Here is a 22636-nt window from a genome sequence, read left to right on the forward strand (position 1 = left end):
AAAAGAAAAAGAAGATTAAGTATGAACTAATATGTTAAAAATTACATTAAAAAATTGCTTTTATCGTCGTATTTTATATTTGCCTAATGTGCCTAAATATTCAATATATTGAATATCTTGAATATCTTGAACACTTATTATATCTAACCTCTAAATTAAAAACTATAACACCCGTCTCATTTAACTCACTAAATAAATTAAGTATGGATATTATATTTTAACATTTAAAATTTGTTTATTAGAAAAGGCTTCTATCCAATTTTACTTTTAACTCTAGTATAATTTCATTCTATTTTTTTATTACATCCAGAACACTACTGCCACCTTGCAGTTACCATCTTCACTTCTCTTTAGGCGAGACGAGCCTTATCTAGAAATTATGGATTTCTCCGACAGTCTACATAAACTAAGTACAATAGGTCGAGACAAAACCCTTTTAATGGGCTCTATATCATTTCCTTCCGACGAGGCCGAAATTAAATTCTGCGACTTCCTTTACCCAACGCCAAGAACTCTGTTCATAAAATTTTAGGCCAGTGTGTTATTAGCAGAGATGTTTTTTGTTTTGTTTAATAAAGGGATCAGTTAGGAATTTATTCGTAATTTGAAATATTTCATTAATACAGCATGACGGTTTTATGTTGGTATGACAGTATTTACATTCACCCACTAGATCTAATTTTCTCCTTCTCTATTTGGCCATTCCTGAATAATTCTTATTATAATTAAAATAAACAATTTGTGGTTTTTAAAGATTTCTAGTATCAGATGAAAAAGAGTAATAATATATAGCAATAGTTACATAAAAGAGTAATAAAGCTTTTATAGTATAAAATTTTTGCTGTTATTAATAAGAGACGATATTAAGGTTAAAACAAACAGAACAAAGCGGATTACCAGTTGAAATATACGTTTATATTTCGTCTCTTTACAACAACAATTATTCTGGCCCTAATAAAATGAAACTATTCTAATATAAATGTTTTCTGGACCGCTATATTAAACTAAAGCAATTTTTGCTATGTAGTACGATTTTATTGGCAAATAAAAGACGCTATAAAAAGTAAAATAAATTCTGTACCTATTTTTACGTTTGGAAAGTTTAAAGCCTGTTTGTTTAATAGCGCTTACGTTAGAACGAAGTTGTTATAGTTAATGGTTTTAATGCTTAATGTTCTCCATAATTTAAGGAACCAAAGTTATGGCATAAAGGGTCAAGCCGGTTAAGATAGTGAAAAATGTTCCCAGCGATATTCCAAAAATAAAAATACCAGGTGGTTCTATATAAAGAAGTATCCGTCCAAAAAATTTTTTATTGTTTTCTCCAGATAGGTTATTGGATTATTATATATTATATATATATATATATATATATATATATATATATATATATATTACATATTCATATATCCACTAGGAAACTAAGTTCCTGTAGCTGTATCAGCAAAAAAATTTTATTTCAAATTTTTAGTAAAAGGTATAAATAAAATACCTTTTACTAAAAATTTGAAATAAAATTTTTTTGACATACATATATGTTCCGAAAGATTTCCCGGTTAGTACAATTAAACTTAAAGCTAAGATTAATACTATTACAAGAATTAATATTTAACTCAACAGGCTTCTGGGTTGAACAGCGTCGACGATTGTCACTGCGCCTATCTTTCGACATCCTCTCTGACATTTCTTCAGGGCTTCCGAGGTCTCAGTCTTTCGAGCCCCCAGACACTGCTATACTGATCACTAATCAATGAATTACCGGTGCTGGGAATAGCTGCCGATTCTTTTATACTGTCGATGATGACGTGGTTAGGATGGTGGCTGACGTGGGAATTGGCGCTGGGATTATCGCGAGGGTTGGCGCGAATATCTTCTGACAGATGGATTTTTGATTGGAGAATGGAGTGGACGATATTTTCTTTACGAGAGATCTCATATGTCGAAGGTAACCGGATGCCGTCATCTCTTTTATTGAGACAATTTAGCCTTTTTTCAATTTCTGTGGAGTCCTCCACATTCTGATCAAAGACGAAATTTTAAATTAGAATAATGACAAGAAATAATAAAAATGTTGAGTGTTAAGAAAACTCGCACTATGCCTCTGCATCAGTAATCTGACGAAATGGTCAAAAGACATAATATAACTGTTCCTAAATATCTTTCAATGTCTGTCGCTGATAATCAAAAAGATTGGAATACTTTAATTCCTTTATTCTTGTTACCGAAAGAGAAGTGAAGGTCTTATTTTTGAAACGTTACCTTTCTGCGAAAAAAAAATGTTCATCCATGACATAAAAATTTGAAAAAAAAATTGGAAAAAAATTACGAATTTCCTTGTAAAAGTTTACAGCTTCAAAGTGATAAAGCCAAGACCAGGCTCGACATGCGTGCTACTGGTACACCTTTCGAAAGAGATGACCCAGTATTGTTATACAACGTACATGTAACGTATGCACTATCCACATGTAAGAAAGGACTTTTTCCGAAACTTTGTCCTGCAGGAAATAAACGATCTAAGACGTTACGAAAATCGTTCTAATTCACTAATGTTTATATTTTGAGAACGATTTCCGAAGTGGAAATTGAAACGTCAATAAACGTACTTTAACCTTTAATTATGGCTTATTCCCATTTAAATAGTAATTACTTGATCTATCATATTGGCTTTAATCAATCCCTGATGGAACCGTTATTCGAGGCGAATACCTATAAGGGAAGGAGCAGTGTTACGACAGTTCCGTGAGATTTTTTTCCATATAAAAAGGGTCCCTTGACAAAAAAGAAGTATTAAAGAAATCTAGAATTTTTAAAATGTTTAATGTCTGGGATATCAGAAAATGTATACAAACAGAGGAAGTTGACAGTTTAATAAATAACAGTTTATACAACAATAAGTTTATTGTTGTCATTGTGTGAAAGTATTGTAAAGAAGTTGGTGTTGAATAAAGTTATTTTAAAGAAGTGTAACAGTGATAAACTGCGTTAGGCTTTCACGGCCATCGTCTAACTTGTTAAACTGTTTGTTCGGGCTGTTAGACCGTTGTCTTCTGAGATTAGTTCTCGACGTTTCGCCAACACTAGGGGTTGGCATCTTCTGGAGATGTTACTGCTTCGCTTGTAACCTGAAACTGACGTACGGGGGCAATATTTATATTTCCCACTCGCCTCCCCTCCACTGGTTTCGGCTTGAGGGGGCGTGTCGTCGTTCGTAGTAGCTTTTCTTTTGCTTGTGCTTATATATTTCCACCGCTTCCCGATACAACCGTGGGTAGTACTATGAAGTTTTGTCCAACATCTGCGTTTCTTCAAACAATATTCGATGTTCTCCGCTTCCCAAAGCGTGTTGGCCACGGCAGATTTGTTGATATGTCCCAAATGACAATGGCTTTTACGTTCATTTATCCTTGTGTTTGTGTGTCTTTTCGTGGTTCCCACATATACCATTCCACATGTGCATGGTATTCATTATACTCCAGCCGTCGCTAATGGGTCACGTTTGTCTTTCACCGATCTGAAGTAGTCTTTGATTTTCTTTGTAGGCTTGAAAATGGTCTTTATGTTGACTTTCTTAAGTATTCGTCCAATTCTGTCTGTTACCCCCGATATATAGGGCAATAACGTTCTAGAGATGTTGTTCATCGCTCTATGTATTTCTCTTCTGGTATAACCATTAGAGGTGAGCGCTTTTTCAATATAAAGAAGTTTACTTTCGAGATGCTGTGGTTCACAAATTCTCTTCGCCCTCTCCGCCAGAGTTTTGATGATACCTTGTTTTTGGCTTGGATGATGATTTGAGTTCCTGTTTAGGTATCTGTCCGTGTGTGTATGTTTTCGATACACTTTATGACCTAAGTAACCTTCCTTCCGATTTACTAATACATCTAGGAACGCTAGTTGTTGATCTTTTTCTGTTTCCATCGTAAATTGAATATTTGGATGTAATGTGTTTATCTCTCTCTTGTCGTTTCCTCATTGCTGAGGATCGTGATTTCCTACAATGCGGGCTGTCAATTCTCTCCATCTCTTGCGATTTTGGGCTGCTCTCATGGACTCGGAAAACGTCTCTCCAGTGGCTTTCTGTACTTGATCTGACCATCGGATAGGTGAGCGTCCTCTGCCTCTACGTCCTTCTACGTTTCCGCATGTGTTTATATAAGACAGAAATTCGTTAACTTTTTCTACTCTGTGACCCCAAATCACAAAAGTGTCATCAACGTATCTTAACCATACCCTTGGCTTGTATGCTGAGTCCATTACCATCTTCTCTAAATGCTCCATGAACAGGTTGGCTACGACCGGGCTTAGTGGGCTTCCCATTGCTAGTCCATCTACCTGTTCATAAATCTGGTCTTCCCATGAAAAGTACGTGGTAGTGAGGCAAATATGGTATAATTCCACCATATCCTGGGAAACTAGTCCCTTAATTAAATTCAGGACGTCTTCTAGGGAACTCTTGTAAATAGGGAAATAACATCAAAGCTAACAAGAATGTCAGATTCCTGTAAAGTTATTTCGTTGATCTTGAAGCTCACAATAGGGCGTAGAGGTAAATCGTCTTAGTGGATGTTTGGCAAGCCATACAAGCGTGGTGGGACTGCTTCGCTGTTGCATATTTTTGGCTTTATATCCTCTGGTATGGACGAAGATTTTATAAGTTTATTGATTTTCCGTAGCGTGACTGCTGTGGGATCTTTTTTAAGTTTCTTATATACCGCAGGATCTAGAAGATTTTGTATTTTCGTTTTTTAGTCGGTTGTCTTCATTACGACGGTGGCGTTTCCCTTGTTTGCTGGTAAAATTACAATATCTTTGTCTGCGTTTAACGATTTTATGGCACGGATTTCTTGGTGGCTCAGGTTATTTTTCGGTGTCTTAGCTTTATGCAGAATTCTCGCTGATTATGTCCTTATTTCTTCAGCTTTTTCGATTGGTAAGTTGCGAATCGCATACTCTATATTAGCGATGATATCTTCTTTAGTTATAACTTTAGGTGCAATCGCAAAATTTCCCCCTTTGGCTAGCAATGATGTTTCGGCTGGAGTTAAAACTTTATCTGAAAGGTTGACCACTGTCCTTTCCGTGTTTTGTTTTGATTCTACCTCCTTCTGTTCGGTTAAGCGTTCGTATTTGTTTTTCTGACGTTCAGTGTTCCTTCCTAGTTCATTTTCCATTTTCCTGTAACAAATGGATTTAATCTTATTCCAATCTACATATTTCAACCTGCTGCTCAAAACGTAAAAACGTGTTTTACGTTTAATTATCATTAAAAGCTCATTAAATATTGTAATGGGTTACACAAAATTCTCTAAAATTAAACAATACAGAAATATCTGTATCGAAACTAGAGCATTTATATGGTAAATTGTTTAATTTACCGAGTTAGGTTCAAAATTGATTTATTGACTCATTAGGAATAATTTATGTTGTCGAAATGGTATCAACTAATGCAGATGTACCTCACGTAGTTGCACTTACTGCAGATGATCATAGTAAACATGATATATTCTGGTCAATGCATTGTATCAGAATAGTCCAGGACACTAAATTATACATTATTAAAATAAGGAGAAAACATTTTCCTTTATAATTAGGATAGTAAAGTATGCGTTGGAGTCTTATCAGAACAGTCAACGAGTAAGCACCTTAAACCATAATTATTCGTTTATGTTTTTTGCAAAAGTTAAAAACGCATTTTGTCAATGTGCATTTTAACGATAAACATTGGTAAGGTGACTTTTTTTAAATATATATCGACAACTTAATAAGTAGGCCAGTATTTTCTTGCCTCAAATAATTAATATTTTGGCGTACAAAATATTAGTAACCACATCATGGCATTCTGATCTACATATATTAACTCACCTTAGTTCTGCACCAGATCAACAATTTCTACAACCTAAAAGTTACTCTACCGTAACGGAACAACCAACCGCTAATGCTTTTCATCAAGAAATCGATCAATCGTATTTGATGTAATTGACAACACCAAAATTGAAGATTGCCTTCACAGTTTAAGCCTAATACATCGACCAATCAATATTATTTTCTGTTCAAGGCTATTCAACAACAGAATATGCATTTACTTAGCAAATGAAAAATTAGAAAAATTACCAACCACGTAAAAATCAAAATTAATCAACAACTCTTTCAAGCACGTCGACTAATCACGCCCAGCCAACTATAGCACTTCGCAACCTGTAACAGTAGCCATTTCGGATTACAGTAATTACGGTGTCGAATAAAAAGCCACTTTTGAGAACAAGCACAAAATTTTCAGTCAGAAAGCCAGTGCTAGTTAATCATGACTATTATAAGATCGACAATGGCGGACAAGGCTAAATCGGGCCCTAGGCAACATTGTAATTCCGGGCCAATTTTTCAGACATGACACATATTTTGTGTTTTTTCAAAGCGTATGTAATTCTATTTAATTATCAGATTCAGAGAAAAAACATTTTAATGGTTAAAAAATTTGTCAGAATTTTGTTTAAAGTTGTTAATGTGGCAATATTATTATTTTCCTTAATAAATAACGACATGGATACAGGAAAAATAATATTTTCTTTACTTATAAAAGTCTTAAATTGTTTTTCCATTTCTGCTAGGTTTAAATCTTGTTCATAACATTCTTATTCTTCTATTAAAGAGTTACTAATATCACTATCATGAAAATTGTTTTAAATTTAATGTTAATCACCGCAGATAATGTGGGCAGTGAAGTTTCTATGTTATGACATTTTTTATGTATATTTTTCCAATCATTCGTCCGTTTTGTCATTACTTTTTCTTATAATTTGTTTTGACCCTTCGTTACAATGAATAAAAGAGGATTTCAAAGATTCATTTATTGAGTTTAATGAATTTTTTGTTTAATACTCTCGAATTGCGTCTGTTAAGTATCTGGCCATAATGCAATGTGGTTTACAAAACTTTTAGTTTCATCATTAATTTGAGATAACTTTAAATTTATATTTTCTTCTTTTATTTTATCTTTACAATCGGAATTGCTTGGTTTCTCCTGCTGATCTTTTTGTATAATAGTTTCGGACACAAATTATGTTTCTGGAATTTAAACAGGCGAAATTTGTGAAAATGATGATGATTGTTGTAATTTTTCTCCATCTACGGTTAAAAAAATTTCCAACATTCTTTTTATTTGTTTTGCCACTTTATTTCGATCTGCTTTTCGTTTTATTTTTTCATGCCCACTAAAATTTCTATCGGAACTCATTTTAAAGACTATGTACTAAAAAGAAAGAAGAAAATGATCTTCAATTAAATTTATTTTACTCAAAATCTCAATGACAATTTGTGGTATTTTATATTAAATAGCATTTTAATTAAATAATTTAATACTTTTATAAATTATTTGTTTTAATATTTCAAAGATATTAATTAGTCAAATTACTATTCCTTAGGAGCAGCAGCTTTTCTGGCCTTTTGATGAACTTGCTATAGCTTTGGCGGTCTTTGGCTTAGGATGCATTTGGTTTTTTAGTATGACTGCCTTTATTTGATTTCTTCGCTTTGATTGGTATTTTTACTTTGGCCTTTGCGAAAGTCAGAACTGGGGATGAAGGTGTTTGATACTGCTTCTTTAGCCTTAGCCACTTTCTTTACAGATTTGGCCTTTCCGCTGGTAGCAGAACGTTTGCCGGCGGTGGCAATTTTTTTCGGTTTAGTTGTTACTCCAGCTTTTATTTTTCTTCTGAACTAGGCTTTGTACATCTAAAACACTATGAGATACACGATGAGATAGAACTTGAAGATCCTGACGCTCTTTTTCCCTTTGTTTACATTTTTTGATGGACGGTGCATTTTTTCCGCATCTACTTTGTAATTTGCAGCTATATATTTCTTGATAGCTTGAATATAATAACCACCTCTTTTTGAATTTTTTGCCTTCTTTTTATTTTTGAATAGTGAAGGTGTTTGAGGCGTTCCAGATTCCGACATAGCTGAAGAGGCTGATGATTGGTTTTCGATATTTAGGAATTTAAGAAAGTAGTAACTATGAATCGAAAACAATCTATTTGCAATTAAGTCTAGGAATTAATTGCACAATCTTCAATCAAAACTCACATAAGATATAATATGTAACGTTCAGGAGATTTATTTAGAGCTACTATATGCATAATCACGGGAACGCTCGTTCACACTTGTCGACTTTATCTGCATAATTAATTATAATATAAGATCGAACATCAATATAATTTAGGAAACCGATAAATTTATTTACACCAATATAATAATGGGAAAATTAATAAGGATGTATTTTTGAAATAATAAATTGGAATGCAAGCTGATATAACTGAAAACAATTCAATAAAGGAACGTTTGGTGAGTGATTTTATATTTGTATAATTCTTTGGAGATTTAGGAATCACATTTACTAAAATACATTTTTTTTATATGATAATACTTAATCCAAATTTAGCTAAGCTAATTTTAGAAATTTATTACTAGAGTAATAGTTTTGATTTCATTTTACTAGGTGACCTTTTCAAATTTTTATAATATTTTTATACAATAAAATAACGTATATATAATGTTTTGTCTTATTTCTCCTGCACCTGGTATATCTTAACTATAGGTGTTTATATAATATTTTTCTTCAGGACTAAATTATTTTTTTTGTCTATCTCTCTCCCTTTCTAGCATGTTACACTTGTACTATCAGCGGATTAATAGTTCTAACAGGCATTGCTCCCGACCCCATCTTTTGTTTATTGGTCATTTGTCTGTTATTTTCTTGTATATGTACATTCTAATATGTACATCTCATCCTCTTTATATTTCCTTTCTCTCTATTTCTTCACTAAGTTATAGTTAATCAGCGTGGTCACCGGGTCAATTAACTTTCCTTCTGGATTATAATTACTTGCTTGTAGTTAATTCATTCCGCTTTTTATCTTTCGTTTGATCTAATTATTAAGCCCAATTTCTTATCTTTCCTTTTCCTCCAATACAGTCTTTTCATATCAAAAAAATATAACCCCAAGTTAAAGGGTCATACAACGACTATTACTCTCTAACGTATGTCCGTTTATTCCACTTTTAATCTTAAAATCTAAATTGCAAGCACTTGGTGTCAACTTTTTGTCACCCTTATCATTTCATCGTTTCTACGGATAGGGACATCAAGCCCTAAATTCCAGCATATATTAAGCTTCAGGCGGCAAACCTATATTACCCCTTTAACCAAATATACCTTACCCAATCACTCACAAGGAGACATAATATAGAATTAACTTATCCTTAGAAAATCAGACTTGTCAAATATGCAAAAATAGCAATCATTTAGCAAAAGACTGTCCAGTAAAGATATCTGTATCAAGCGACACAACTTCAGTACCTCACAATACAGAAGCAGGCGAGAACCGTATTGAAAATAGGAACAATCAGGTGATTAAAGAAATACCTAGTGACATCTAACGGAAGCAAACCCAACTGAATGAACAAGCTGTGCAATATCAAACACTAAGCACAAAACTTATAACTAACCAAAGTAGTGTATTACTATTTTACTCTGTATAGATTTAGGGCTTTTTCTAATTATATTCGGTTATTGTTAATATTCTATCGTTAAGTTCTAATTTTGTAACACAATACATACACGCTAATAACCCTGCGCAGTTGATGCGCCATTTATGGAAAAATAGTAGGCTTTCTTGTGATATAAATCAGTACTCGGGGAATGTACCTTTGAGAAATGTTATACACTATTTATATCTGAAATTTAGCTGAAAAGTTGTCCCTGTTTTTCTGAAGGATAGAGGTATAAAACTATTTTTAGTGAAGTCACACTGCGACTTATAAGTTAAATTGTCTTTCGTATCTATTGTGAAATATTTTGTTAAATAGTGTGTTAAATATATTGGTCGGTCAGATGATCCAGCGGATCAAGCGGACAAAACGCATTCAGTTCACGGTTAAGGTTCTAGTGGATTGATCGTTCAAATCCTGGCCAGAAAACAAACAGGTTAAAGTAGTAGGATAAAATCTGAATGGATCTGCTACTTAGACTAGAATACCCTACTGTATAAAATCGATCTATATCTGAGCAGTACGGTAAAAGGTAGGGGCTTGTTGCTCGGTGTTACTCCTTCTGTAGGTCCTACTTTTCAAGCATGTATCATTAAAACTGAAATTAAGATTAAATATATTGACTCATTTTTTATTATTTCAGATGTCCTGACAACGGGCCCAGGGCCACCAGAATGCCTGCGGACGACGACTATGGCCGAAGACAGATCTCGTTGCCGCAATATGCCTCTCAATGTCAGTCGCCTTCTCGGTCCGCTCATTGTCCTGCTGGTTGCAATTCTGCCGAAAAGCAGCAGGATACTCTCTCTTCTCATCGCTATTCGAACGATAAGACTCTGCTGGACACACCGGCGACCAATGATCGTGAACGATACGTTGCCGCGACGGAACGATTCGCACAGGATCGCGCAACCCCTTCGGAACGTTACTCCACTGATCGGTTCGGTTCGGAACGTAGTAACTCGGATCGGTTGCCGTCGGGTGAGCGGTATCAGGGTGTATCAGAACGGTTTCCTCTCGGAGAGCGACCGCAAACGTCTATTTCGAATGATAGACTTCTGCTCAAGGAACCACTGCAAACCTCAGGGCACTGTCAAAATGAGAATAAGGCGGTTTATCAACCAGAGAGGTACAGTTTTGATATTGTATTTTAAAAACATAGTTTTAACAATGCAACTATAACCGTTATTCTATTTTATGTGTGTGTGTGTGTGTTTGGTGAGTTGGCTTGGAAACTAGTCCTTTAGCCACAGAATTGTAATGTAAGATATTAGATTTTAAATAGTGTAACCAACTTTAAATAAAAAGTTACATATTAGTTCGTATACTTCTCTACTATCTAAGGAGAGTAAATGGGTGATGTTTATGGGAGTCTGAATTTTAAGTTCTGATAGTTTTGAATACAGCTGATCTGTTTCATACCTATGTTTATCGCACTTAAAAAGAATATGGTTGATGTCACATTGTGATATATTATCGCATGAGCACACCCCAGAAGGGATAATATTTAACTTAGCCAAGTGAGCTGGGAATGCACCGTGATTAGTTTTCAGTCGTGTAATTGTGGCTGTTAACTTCTTTGGCATTGCATATTTGAAAATATAGTCAACATCTTGTGGCAAGGTAGGGTGGATAGTATAATATTGATTATTTGAATTCGTTGCTATGTTTTTCCATTTTTCTTTCCAATTTATAAAAATTTTGTTATAATAATGTTGTTGTAAGTCCTCCAATGTAAATATGGGAATATAGAGTCCAACATGGGTCGCATCTTTAGCAAGCTGGTCAACCAGTTCATTTCCCTCGATACCAATGTGACTTTTAACCCAAATAACTGTAATATCTTTACTATATGTTTTATTTTTAATAGCACAAAGAATATTATTTCTTTTATGTTGAGTCATATCTGAGTTTAATCCTTTAATGACCGATAATGAATCTGATAATATTACTGCTTTATTTAAATTGTGTGAATCTAGCCAATCTAATGCTTTTTCGATAGCTACCGCTTCAGCAGTATATATTGAACAATGTGATGGAAGTTTAATTTTCAAAGATTCGCTTTTATGTGGAATGTAAACAGCGCAACCTGTGGCACCATCCTCTTTTTTGGAACCATCGGTATACATTATTACGTGATCATTATAGTCACTCAATATGGATCTAAGTAAGACAAAGTTTATTTGTGGGGATTCTGTGTACTTTGGTATAATGACTTTTGGTTTATTTAATGTTACCTGAAAATTAGCTTTATATATTGGTAATCTTTTTTCTTTGCCATAGATATTAGGATACTCATTAGTTTCTAAGAAAGCATCAGCAAGTGGAGGAGAATTTTTTATGCGCCAGTATTTATTTGAGAGGTTTTCAATAGATAACTCATACAGTTGACTAAGTAGATTATTATTATTTAATCTTAGCTTCAGGATATGTTTAATTGCCATAATTTCTCGACGATTTTGAAGAGGTATTTCATTACTTTCAGCAAGTAGTACAGGGCAAGGAGTAGACTTCATGGTGCCTAAGCATATTCTTAGACATTTAAACTGAATGCGGTCTACAGTTAATAAGTTTGTGTTACTGGCGGCACCATACAGAATGCAACCATAGTCTACAATAGATCGCACGTAGGCTCTGTAAAACATCAATGCAACTTTAGGGTCAGCGCCCCATCTTCGATTAGTAACACATTTAAGAATATTAATACCTTTTTCACACCTACTTTTTATATATTCCACATGTTTTGACCATAAGAGTTTGGGATCAAGAAGAATGCCAAGATATTTGTATTCTTTGACAATAGGTATATCATATCCAGACAACTTTATTTTGTCAGGCGTACGAATCCTATGTCTAGTGAATATCATTGTGGCTGATTTGTCAGGGGAAATGGTCAGTCCATGATTTTTTACCCAGTTATTAACGTTTTGCATGATGGATTCCAGAGCCTCCAGGCAGTCAGTATACGAGTTACGCTCTGTATAGATGCATATGTCATCAGCGTATTGGATGCAATTGATTGTGTTGTCAAAAATGCCATGAATACTTGCTGAAAATATGTTGAACAATAACGGACTTAAAACTGATCCTTGTGGAAGACCTGTATGAGCAATTCTAGGACCGTGTAGTTGGTTTAAATGATCTTTAATATATATAACACGATTATTATAAAGATGAACAATATTAGTCGCTATATTTTGAGGTAATCCTATATCATATAGTTTTTTGTGTAAAATGGATAAATTAACAGAATCATATGCCCCTTTTAGGTCTAAAAACAAACAAGCAAGATAATTGTTTCTGGAAAACGTTATTTGAATGTCGGTAACTAAATGTGATATTGCATCCAGTGTACCAACACTAGCCCTAAATCCATATTGTGTACTTGGAAGGATACTATAATGTTCTACAAGCCATTCTAATCGAGTCTTAATAAGTCTTTCAAATGTCTTGCATATGCAAGACATTAATGATATCGGTCTGTAAGAAGAGGAGAGTGTTTTATCTTTATTAGGTTTAAGAATTAAACAAATAACTATTTCTTTCATATGATCCAGATATCTTCCATTGAAAAGCCAATCGTTGAAAATTGTTAGTAAACTTTGTTTAGCTATAAGAGGTAATTCATATATTATGTTATAAGTAATTTGATCGCGCCCCGGAGCCGAGGACTTTGAAGACTTAAGTGCAGCCTCAAATTCTATCATATCAAAACTTTCCTGGAAAATATTGTATTTACTAGTTTTAATGTTATCCTGAATAGGAAGGTCAACATATGGCGGAGCAAATTTGTCGAGCAACTCTTCTATTAGTTCATTTGGCAGGGGATATCGTCTTGTACGGTAATTTTTATTCACTAGTTTATTAACAAAATTCCAAATTTTACTGATGGGAGTATTTTTGTTTAAAGTATTTACAAAGTTAATCCACGAACTTTTTTGTTTGTTTGTAAAGAGGAGTTTACTTTTGGCTTGAATTTGTTTGTATTTAATATAGTTTTCAAAATTTGATGCTTCAATGTATCTTTTGTATGCAACTTTTCGTGAAATGATCATATTTTTGCATTCATAATCCCACCAGACTGGAATTCGAGATTTTGGCTGAAAGGAATTTTTGATATTCATAGAAAATGAGGCAGCATCGTCAATTGTCTTTAACAGGAAGTCAAAACGTTCCGCTGAAGTGATATTATCGGTTATATTTTCGGATAATGTTTTTTCTATATGGCCTTTAAAGATATTCCAGTTTGCTGAAGACTCTTTCCATTTGGATGAAGGAATTATTGTACATGGGTGATAGTCCAAGTCGATGGTGATTACTATAGGTAAGTGAGTTGAACCCAGAGTATCGGAAACAGGATCCCATGTGGTATATCCAATTAGATTTGGTGTAACAAGGGATAGATCCACCATTGATGGAAGTTCATTAGGTCTTGTTACTTTGGTCGGTCTACAGTCGTTTAGCAGAACTAAATTACTGTTATCAAGCGCGTCTACTATACACTTGCCCTGAGCGGAATCCTTCAAGGAACCCCACCTACTGTGGTGTCCATTGAAGTCCCCACCAATGACAACCCTACCACTAAATTGAGTTAAAAGCTTTTCCCAATCTCTATTATTGACTATCACTTTGGGTGGTTTATAAATACAAACGATTACCAATTTAATTTGTTCTATAAAAACTGCACACGTTTCAATACCTTTATTAAAGTTTTTCGTTACATTAATTTCAGTAAAACAAAGGTTATTTGATATGAGGATGGCTACACCACCGTAACCATCAGATCTATCGCTTCTGATAACGTTGTAACCTGTTAAACCAAAATTTTTATTTTTAGAAAGCCATGTTTCATTAAGCAGAATGACATCAACAACATTGTGCTCGAGATAATTAAGTAAACTAGGTTTATGTTTATTTATAGATTGACAGTTCCACTGCAGTATGTTAAATGTCCTGTTGTTCCCCATCGCTTTCAATATCTGTTAGGTTGTTCAACATTTTTTCAATTTCTTCTTTTGTATTTTTTTGTAAGTTAGGTAAAAATATTTTAGGGTTAATTTTCTTGATGATATTTTCTATCAAGGCTGGAATTTCATTGATTATTTTACATTCTATTTTTTCTTTATACGCCATAAACTCGTCCCTGTAGGGATTAGGGATTATAGGTTGGGATGAGGTGTTTGTAGCATTTGGAAATCTTGGGAAAGTTGGTGCGTTTTTGATCGCAGTAGGAGATATAGCTTTACGCTTGTTTCTTGTTTTTTTAATGGTAGGTACATAGGTTTGATTTTGATTTGTACCTTCAGGGATGTTAGGGGTTAAGGCGGGGAAATTTTGTATAGTATTGAGGATACCGAATCTATTATTTGTAGTTACCTTGGCGTATGAAGGATTGTTAGCTATGGTTTCTGCCTCTTTAAAGGTAGTGTTTTCTAAAGCCATTATTGATTTTATTTTGTATTGGTGTTTAAATGCAGGACACTGTTTAGAGAGTGAGTTGTGTTCAGTGGAGTTGCAATGTAAACAAAATAGGGAGTTAGTGCATGTTTCATTATTATTATGAGTTTGACTACATTTTTTACAACGATTTGATGTTGATTTGCATTGCCGAGCAGTATGACCGAAACGAAAGCAATTAAAACACTGAACAACCGGATATATATATTGTTCAACATTAAACCTAACCAAGTCTAAATTAACAGTCTTAGGAATGCTATTTCCTTCAAATGTCAGAATGACCATCTGGCGAGGTACAAGAATTGTTTCATTATCCGAATCAATTATTTTCCGTTTTAACCTTTTTACTTCGACAACATTTTTATCTGAAACAATATTTTCTAAAATATACTTTTCATCCAAAAACGTATCGACTTCCCTAATAATTCCCTTCTTTTGAGTAAAAAATGATGGAATATACGCTACAAGTTTATTATCCTTAATAAGCTCATGTTCAATTAAAGAATTTGCGCAAGTATAAGTTTTAAAAATTACTTTTACCTTATTTCTGCCAACAGGTTTAATGTCTAGTACATCGTGTTTAAAATATTGGTTTTTAAATAGATAATGACCGACACGTACTGGTGATAAACGGGACAAGTTTTTGTCTGTAGATTCTACAAAGACATTATAATACCCTGAATCATTTATTTTATATCTATTATTTAAATTAATATACCTTTTGTCTTCCGTATCCATTGATGATATATTATTCTGGGGTGGCTCAACACCACCCCCCGATTCACTCATAATAATAAATAATTAGATCCTACCTTTTTTGAAGATCGGTTGGTTTATTTTCAAATTAAATACCTATTAATTTGATAATAGCACTAGTTAAGGACACGGCACAGATTTATCGAACGATGTTCACCTGTTAACTGTCCAACGAATACTGTGTATTCTATTTTATGTATCTTATTTTTATTAATAATCGTCCAGTCGAGGTCGAAGCTTGGCTAACTTGGTCTTTGTTGTTTAATTTGACAGTTATTTTCGTAGAAAATTTTGTTTCATTTTATTTAATATATTTATATAATATATATTAATTATTATTGAGGCATTGCTGCATAAATTGCGGCTAAAAATACGTTATTATCTTTATTTCTATGTCGTATGCACATAAACCCAGTTATATATCTGTTTCTCTGATATTTCTTCGGCAACTGCGACAGACATTATTAAAAATTGTACGGAGGCGGACGCAGACGTGATCTCCTGTCGTTCTTCTGATACACTGATGATCTTCCTCGAGTATCTGCGCTATATAAACCATGCTATATTTTTCAGGGTGTATCAGTTAGTCAGAATTGGTATTAAAATATAATTCGGTTGGATACATCTAGGCAGAATTTTTGTATTTCGTAATAATAAATGTCACTTGCCATTTTTTTACACGTAAAAGTATCGTGTGTTTTTGTTTCAATATGGAAGTCATGTGTTGCTGAGATTTTAATGATTTGATCTGTAATAGTATTAATATACGGTAAGAAAGCTTCCGTTGTTTGTCGATGTTGCGGTTGACTATTTTTTCATGTATAGATAGACAAATGTTTCTTGAAGCATAACCGTTCTATTTCGGTGCTTTTTCGATATGTTTAAATGCCTTTCTCAAATATTCGTTTTATCACAACAACAAGAAGCACAACTCCTCTGTTTTATCTATGGTTCAAATGGTGATTCGAATTGTTATTTTAAATAATGGTACATGTGCGATGGTTTTCGTTAAACTCTCTTCTTAAATTGTCAGTTCTATTTTCTCTCCTCCTTTCTCTCTTTGTCAACCTTAATCTATTTACGCCTAAAGGTAGGTCTTCCTTAATTGCCTCCATATTTCTCTGTCCGGCAAAAATCTTATTTACTTTCATTACTGCTCGTCTACTGCCATCAACCCATTTCTTTTGGGTTGTTTCTGTACTCCTTATAATCTTTTTGGTCTCCACTGGCCATCCTCTCTGGCTATGTGGTGAGCCCATCGACATTTTATTTTTAGAACCTCCTCCACGATGTCCTTGACTTTTGTTCTCCGTCTTATTTCGGTGTTTCTAATCTTGTCTTAAAGTGAAACTACAATCCTATTTCGCGTCATTGCTCTTTGTGTTTAATTTAGTTTCTTAATCTACTTCACTGTAAGTGGCATAAGGGTCTAATGCATAGGTACACACCATCAATATACAAGTGTTTTACTTTCCTCTTTAAGTTTATAGAAATGGAGCTGTTTTTTTATTATGTATGCCAATTTACCAAAAGAGGCCCATATTAATTGTGTTCTTCTGTATAGTTCAGCATATTGATTTGATTTTCCTATCTTGCTGACACGATCTGAGTATTCATGGTGCTTGACGTTTTTTATAACATAATTTTGTATTGTTATGTTTGTCTATTTTTGACTCATTATATTTGTTTTGCTATAGTTCATTGTTAGGACTATTGCTTCGTATATTTTGATTACTTATAACATTTATTTTAACTCCAGGATATTAGTTACTATCAAGACTACGTCATAACATCATAAGAAATCAACATCTGAGGTAAAGGTTGATTCAAACCAACAGTCAAGGGTAGATCAGATCACAGTCAAATCACCGTCAAGTCAAGGGCCAACTAAATCACACACAGACAGTCCAGGCAGATCACTGTCAGTCTACTTCAACATTCAGGTCGATCAAGATGTAAAAAATGTAAAAAAAATTTTACTTGTAAAAAATGTAAAAAAACAATTTTTTAAATTGCTATTTTCCAATACTAATCAATTTAATTTCGACTGCTTATACTAAACACAGTGCTTAATATAACGAAACTGGAAGGAAATTAGAAAATATTTCCGTTTCTCTGCGACGGTCTTTTTTTAACCATTTTTATTTTATTTTATATTATGTTCTCAACTCCCAACAATAATTATTGTCTTACGAAAAACTGAACATGACTGAACCTGTCGAGGCATGAATTATTGTGAAATTTAGTGTGAATGATTGTTATAATAGTGTTGTGAATTTATTAATTGTTATGTCTTTAATTTATAATGTCTTTATCAAAAGGTTCTTATCTACATTTATTAACCCCTTAACGTACACATTAATTTTGAAGATATGGTCAAAAAATGATCGAATTTTTTTTTAGTAAAAATGTTTTGTTTTGGTTATAAATTGAATAAAAAAAATATTTTCAATGGCGTAAAACCTTTACTTTTCGTGGGGGGGGGGGGGGGGTGGCGGGTGGGTATATGCAAATGAAGTTTAAAAATTTTGTTCAGACGAAATACTTTGAAGGTAAATAGTAGTATGATTTATATGAACAATACAAATATTCCAACATATTTTATTGACACACACACACACACAATATTGTATTTTAGATGAATTGTAATTAAATTTAGTAAAACAAAAAAATACACACATTACTCTAACCTACCGAATACTATATGCAAAATTTACTTACCAAACAATATAATAATATGTTGAAAATAAGGCAAAAATTAGTTCAAATGCAAAAAAAAATAAATATCGACTTCAGACGACTTTACACCGGCAAGACAGAAGGCTTGTATCAAAACAAAAGTTCGACAATAATATCGGTTATAAATGATGATGATTGCAAATTGCAAGTTATATGAGATAATAAATATATTTTAAAGTAACTCAATACTGACTGAGTCATCTATTTTATAATAGAAAAATAATTTAGATATATGCTTGCTTACATATGTGTCTTTATACAAATATCCGCTTTGCAAGGCTTGAAAAATTTTATGGATAAAATTTAACCGGCGCCCGTGTCCCAGACGAGCGCGTACAAAATTACCAGTAAGGCGCGCCCGTGTCTGAGACGGGCACGTACGTTAAGGGGTTAAAAAGCACAATAACTGATATTAATTTATTTATCACTAAAGATACATAATTTATTAAAAAGCGAACGTAACATTTATCGCGGGCGCGAATCTTCTTTATTAACTGACTTCTTCAATCAAAGTTCGGTTATTTTATAAGCAATCCTGATATTCGAGAACAGCATCGAAAGATCGCATTGTCTTGCATCGAAAGATCGAGAAGCTTAGCCGGGCTCATTCACCATAATTTTGGTTCTAGACCTCCACCGAAATTTCTACAACAAAACAGAATTATTAGTCATCATATATTTATAGTTATTTTTAGGCAAGGATATTTATCGTAACAATAGGTACGTTATAAGTATAAAAGAGGAGATAGAAATTCAAATCACCAAAGAGGAGATAGAAAAGGCAATATTCAATTCAAAAAACAATAAGGCACCTGGACCAGATGAAATCCCATCAGAAATACTCAAATTACTGGATGAAAGGGGAATTTCAGCACTACACAAAATATTTAACTTAATTTATGAAACTGGCTGCTATCCTCAACAGTGGTTACGCTCTACCTTTATTCCCCTGCCCAAGAAAGTCAATGCAAAAAGATGTGAGGATCACAGACTCATTAGCCTGATGAGTCACACTTTAAAGATATTCTTAAAAATACTACATCAAAGAGTATACAAAAAATGCGAATGGGACATCAGTGACTCCCAGTTCGGGTTTAGGCAAGGTTTAGGAACACGAGAAGCAATAGTAGCAACACAGGTGCTGGTCCAAAATTGTTACGATCAGAAGAAGGATGTGTTCCTATGCTTTTTAGATTACCAAAAAGCGTTTGATCGTGTCCAACACCACAAGTTAATGCAGATCCTCAAGAAAGTTTATATAGACCAAAAAGACATAAGATGCATTGAAAACTTGTACTGGCATCAAACGGCACAGTTAAAAATAGACAATTCTATATCCAAACCCATACATATAAGAAGGGGCGTTCGACAGGGATGTGTGCTTTCCCCTCTTTTATTTAACATTTATTCGGAAGCCATATTTCAAGAGTCTCTGGAGGATGCAAAGATGGGAATCAAAGTGAATGGAGTACTGATCAACAACATACGATATGCTGATGATGGTGTCTTAATTTGTGACAACATAGTCGATCTTCAACAACTTGTCACTATAATCGGAGAATACAGAAAGCAAATGGGATTAGAGATTAATACCAAAAAAACCAAATTTATGATCATCTCCAGAAACTTGGATGCACTTGAAAACTCCACCATAACACTGAATACTAAGTCCATTGAAAGAGTGAGTAAATTTAAATACCTGGGATCGTGGCTTTTTGAAGACTGGGCATCGGACAGGGAAGTAAAATGTCGCATTGAGCAAGCTCGACAAGCTTTCGTAAAATTCAAGAAGGTACTGACTTGTTCAGAGTTCGATCTTCAACTGAGACTAAGGTTTACTAAGTGCTACGTGTGGTCAGTGCTGCTATATGGCGTAGAGGGCTGGACACTAAAACGAGGAATATAAACAGATTAGAAGCTTTCGAAATGTGGCTCTATCGCCGTATCCTAAAAATACCATGGACAGCGAAAATCACAAATATGGATGTTCTTAAAAGAATAAACCAAGAACGCCAACTTTTCGAAACCATCAAGAAAAGGAAAACGGCGTATCTAGGTCACATCATGCCGAATGAAAAATACCAGTTCCTCCAACTTATAATCGATTGTAAAATTGAAGGCAAGAGAGGAATGGGACGCAAGACAATGTCCTGGCTCCGAAACATAAGGCAATGGACAGGGATTAACGACATACAATCTCTGATACATATTAGAGAGAAATAGAGAATTAATGGAAAATGTGATCGCTAACATCCATTAGTGGATTTGCATCTAAAGAAGAAGAATAAGTATAAAGATTACGAATTGACAAAATTCGTTATAAGGGTTAATAATTCCTGCCATGTTTTTAATTTTCGCTGAGAATCAGAGTATAATGGATGTGATAAAATATAATCTTTCTTCACGAATGCACTCAATAATGAACAAAAAAAAAGCGACGAAATATGATACAACAACTAAAAACAGGTGGCTGACTGACTCTGTCCTATTCACATCAAGAAGTCACCGTCTTGATCGCTGGCTGAGCGGCTGGACGGGCAGTGATCTTGACTGTATCGTGACTGTGACGGTACCATGCTCGTGCTCGTGTGTGGGAATTACCTCATTGGAAAACCACAGAAGCAATCTTGACTGTACCGCCTCTGACTGTTACGTGACTGTTGGTCTGTGTGGTGTTTATATCTTTAGACGGGTCTCCTTGTCACACTCCCCATTTTAATTTTATGGATTTGGTTTTTATACTTATCTTCCATATCTTCTAGTTGTATTTATGTTGTTGCATTTTCATTTAGAATTCAATACTATCGCATGCTTTCTGAAAATTTACAAAAGGCACATACAATGTGTCAATTTCAACGAACAAAAGCTGATATCGAAAAATACTTGAAACTGTTTCTAGAGAAGTAAGGGGGAACTAAAACGACATGAAAGAGAACTTACCCCCATCAACCCCCTAGACCCCAACCACCACAAGCAAAAAAGTTTAAATTGCAAACCTCTACTTGTGATACATCATTGAAAAGACTATAGAAAATGTTATCCAATGGTATAAATAATAATTATACAAAGTGAGGCAATAATTGTGAAACATTGGCTTTAATGGAAAATTTAATGAGGTTTTTGTTGAACTACAAATTTGTTAAAGATGTCAATTAAAATGTTTAAATTGGGTTCCATTGTTTTGTAAACAATAATACAGCCTATTTTTAAATTGTGCACGAACTTTGGCAAATGTTGTTCTAGTAATATCGCGACATGCTTATGTAATTCTTTCTAGAATTCCCCAAGTGACGCAGATTGAGTGTTATAAACAACTGACTTGAAGTAACCCCATAGAAAAAAGTCAGGTGGCGGTAAGTCTGGTGACCTCGGTGGCCACTAAATAGATTCTCTCCTTCCAATCCATTTGTTCGGATAATTAGTATCCAACCAGTGCCTAACTGAAGCTGCATAGTGAGGATCGTCCCTTTGGTTCTCTAATTCATTCACAATTAAAGGTTCGATGGTGTTTTCCAGCACATCGAGATAAATGTCGCCACTTAAATTGCCTGGTATAAACAAGGGGCCAATTATAGCATCGCCTAATATTCCTGCCCAAACCTGACCTGACCTCAATTTGGGATGCTTCATTCAGTAATCTTGGGGCATCCCTTTTTTTATTTTGCACTGATCCTGTTTCTCTATGCTTTTCAACTAAATCGCGGACGTACATATGACTTACATTTTTGTCCGGATGCCTTACATGAAATATTTGAACTGTTCGTAAATAACACTGATTCCGGGAGGCAAATATGAAAATGATCTCACCGCGTTCAGGTATACTGTAAACCATCGTGACAACTACAGCTGAATGAGAGTACCGATCGTAAAAATGATGAAAAATAATTACATTTAAAATTCTCAAATAAACCAAAAATATTAAATCTGACAGAACCCAAAAAACAGATGTTTTCAATTTGTTTTGAAAAAACGGCTAAATGAGTTTTTATTTAACAAAAAAAATTCCTACCGGCACTTATCATTAAAAATAATAGTGTGGGAGATAACATTACAAATACAAAAGTCATAGTAAGCCGGCTGATATTAACACCCTCTATAATTATTAAACAATAATTATACAGTATTATCAATATAATCA

General features: G+C 34.0%; 1 protein-coding gene across 3 annotated transcripts in view; it reads left to right on the forward strand.

Annotated features, from left to right (window-relative positions):
* Positions 1–22636, forward strand: part of rho-5 (rhomboid-5) — a 693122-nt gene that overhangs the window by 185099 nt on the left and 485387 nt on the right. For all 3 annotated transcript variants that reach the window (XM_072526724.1, XM_072526726.1, XM_072526725.1), the window contains one exon: positions 10190–10675. In XM_072526724.1, the coding sequence (XP_072382825.1) occupies positions 10221–10675 (455 nt within the window). In that variant the 5' untranslated portion in view covers positions 10190–10220. The remainder of the gene's footprint in view (positions 1–10189; positions 10676–22636) is intronic.

Source organism: Diabrotica undecimpunctata, chromosome 3, assembly GCF_040954645.1.
Source record: "Diabrotica undecimpunctata isolate CICGRU chromosome 3, icDiaUnde3, whole genome shotgun sequence".
Classification (NCBI taxonomy): Eukaryota; Metazoa; Arthropoda; class Insecta; order Coleoptera; family Chrysomelidae; genus Diabrotica; species Diabrotica undecimpunctata.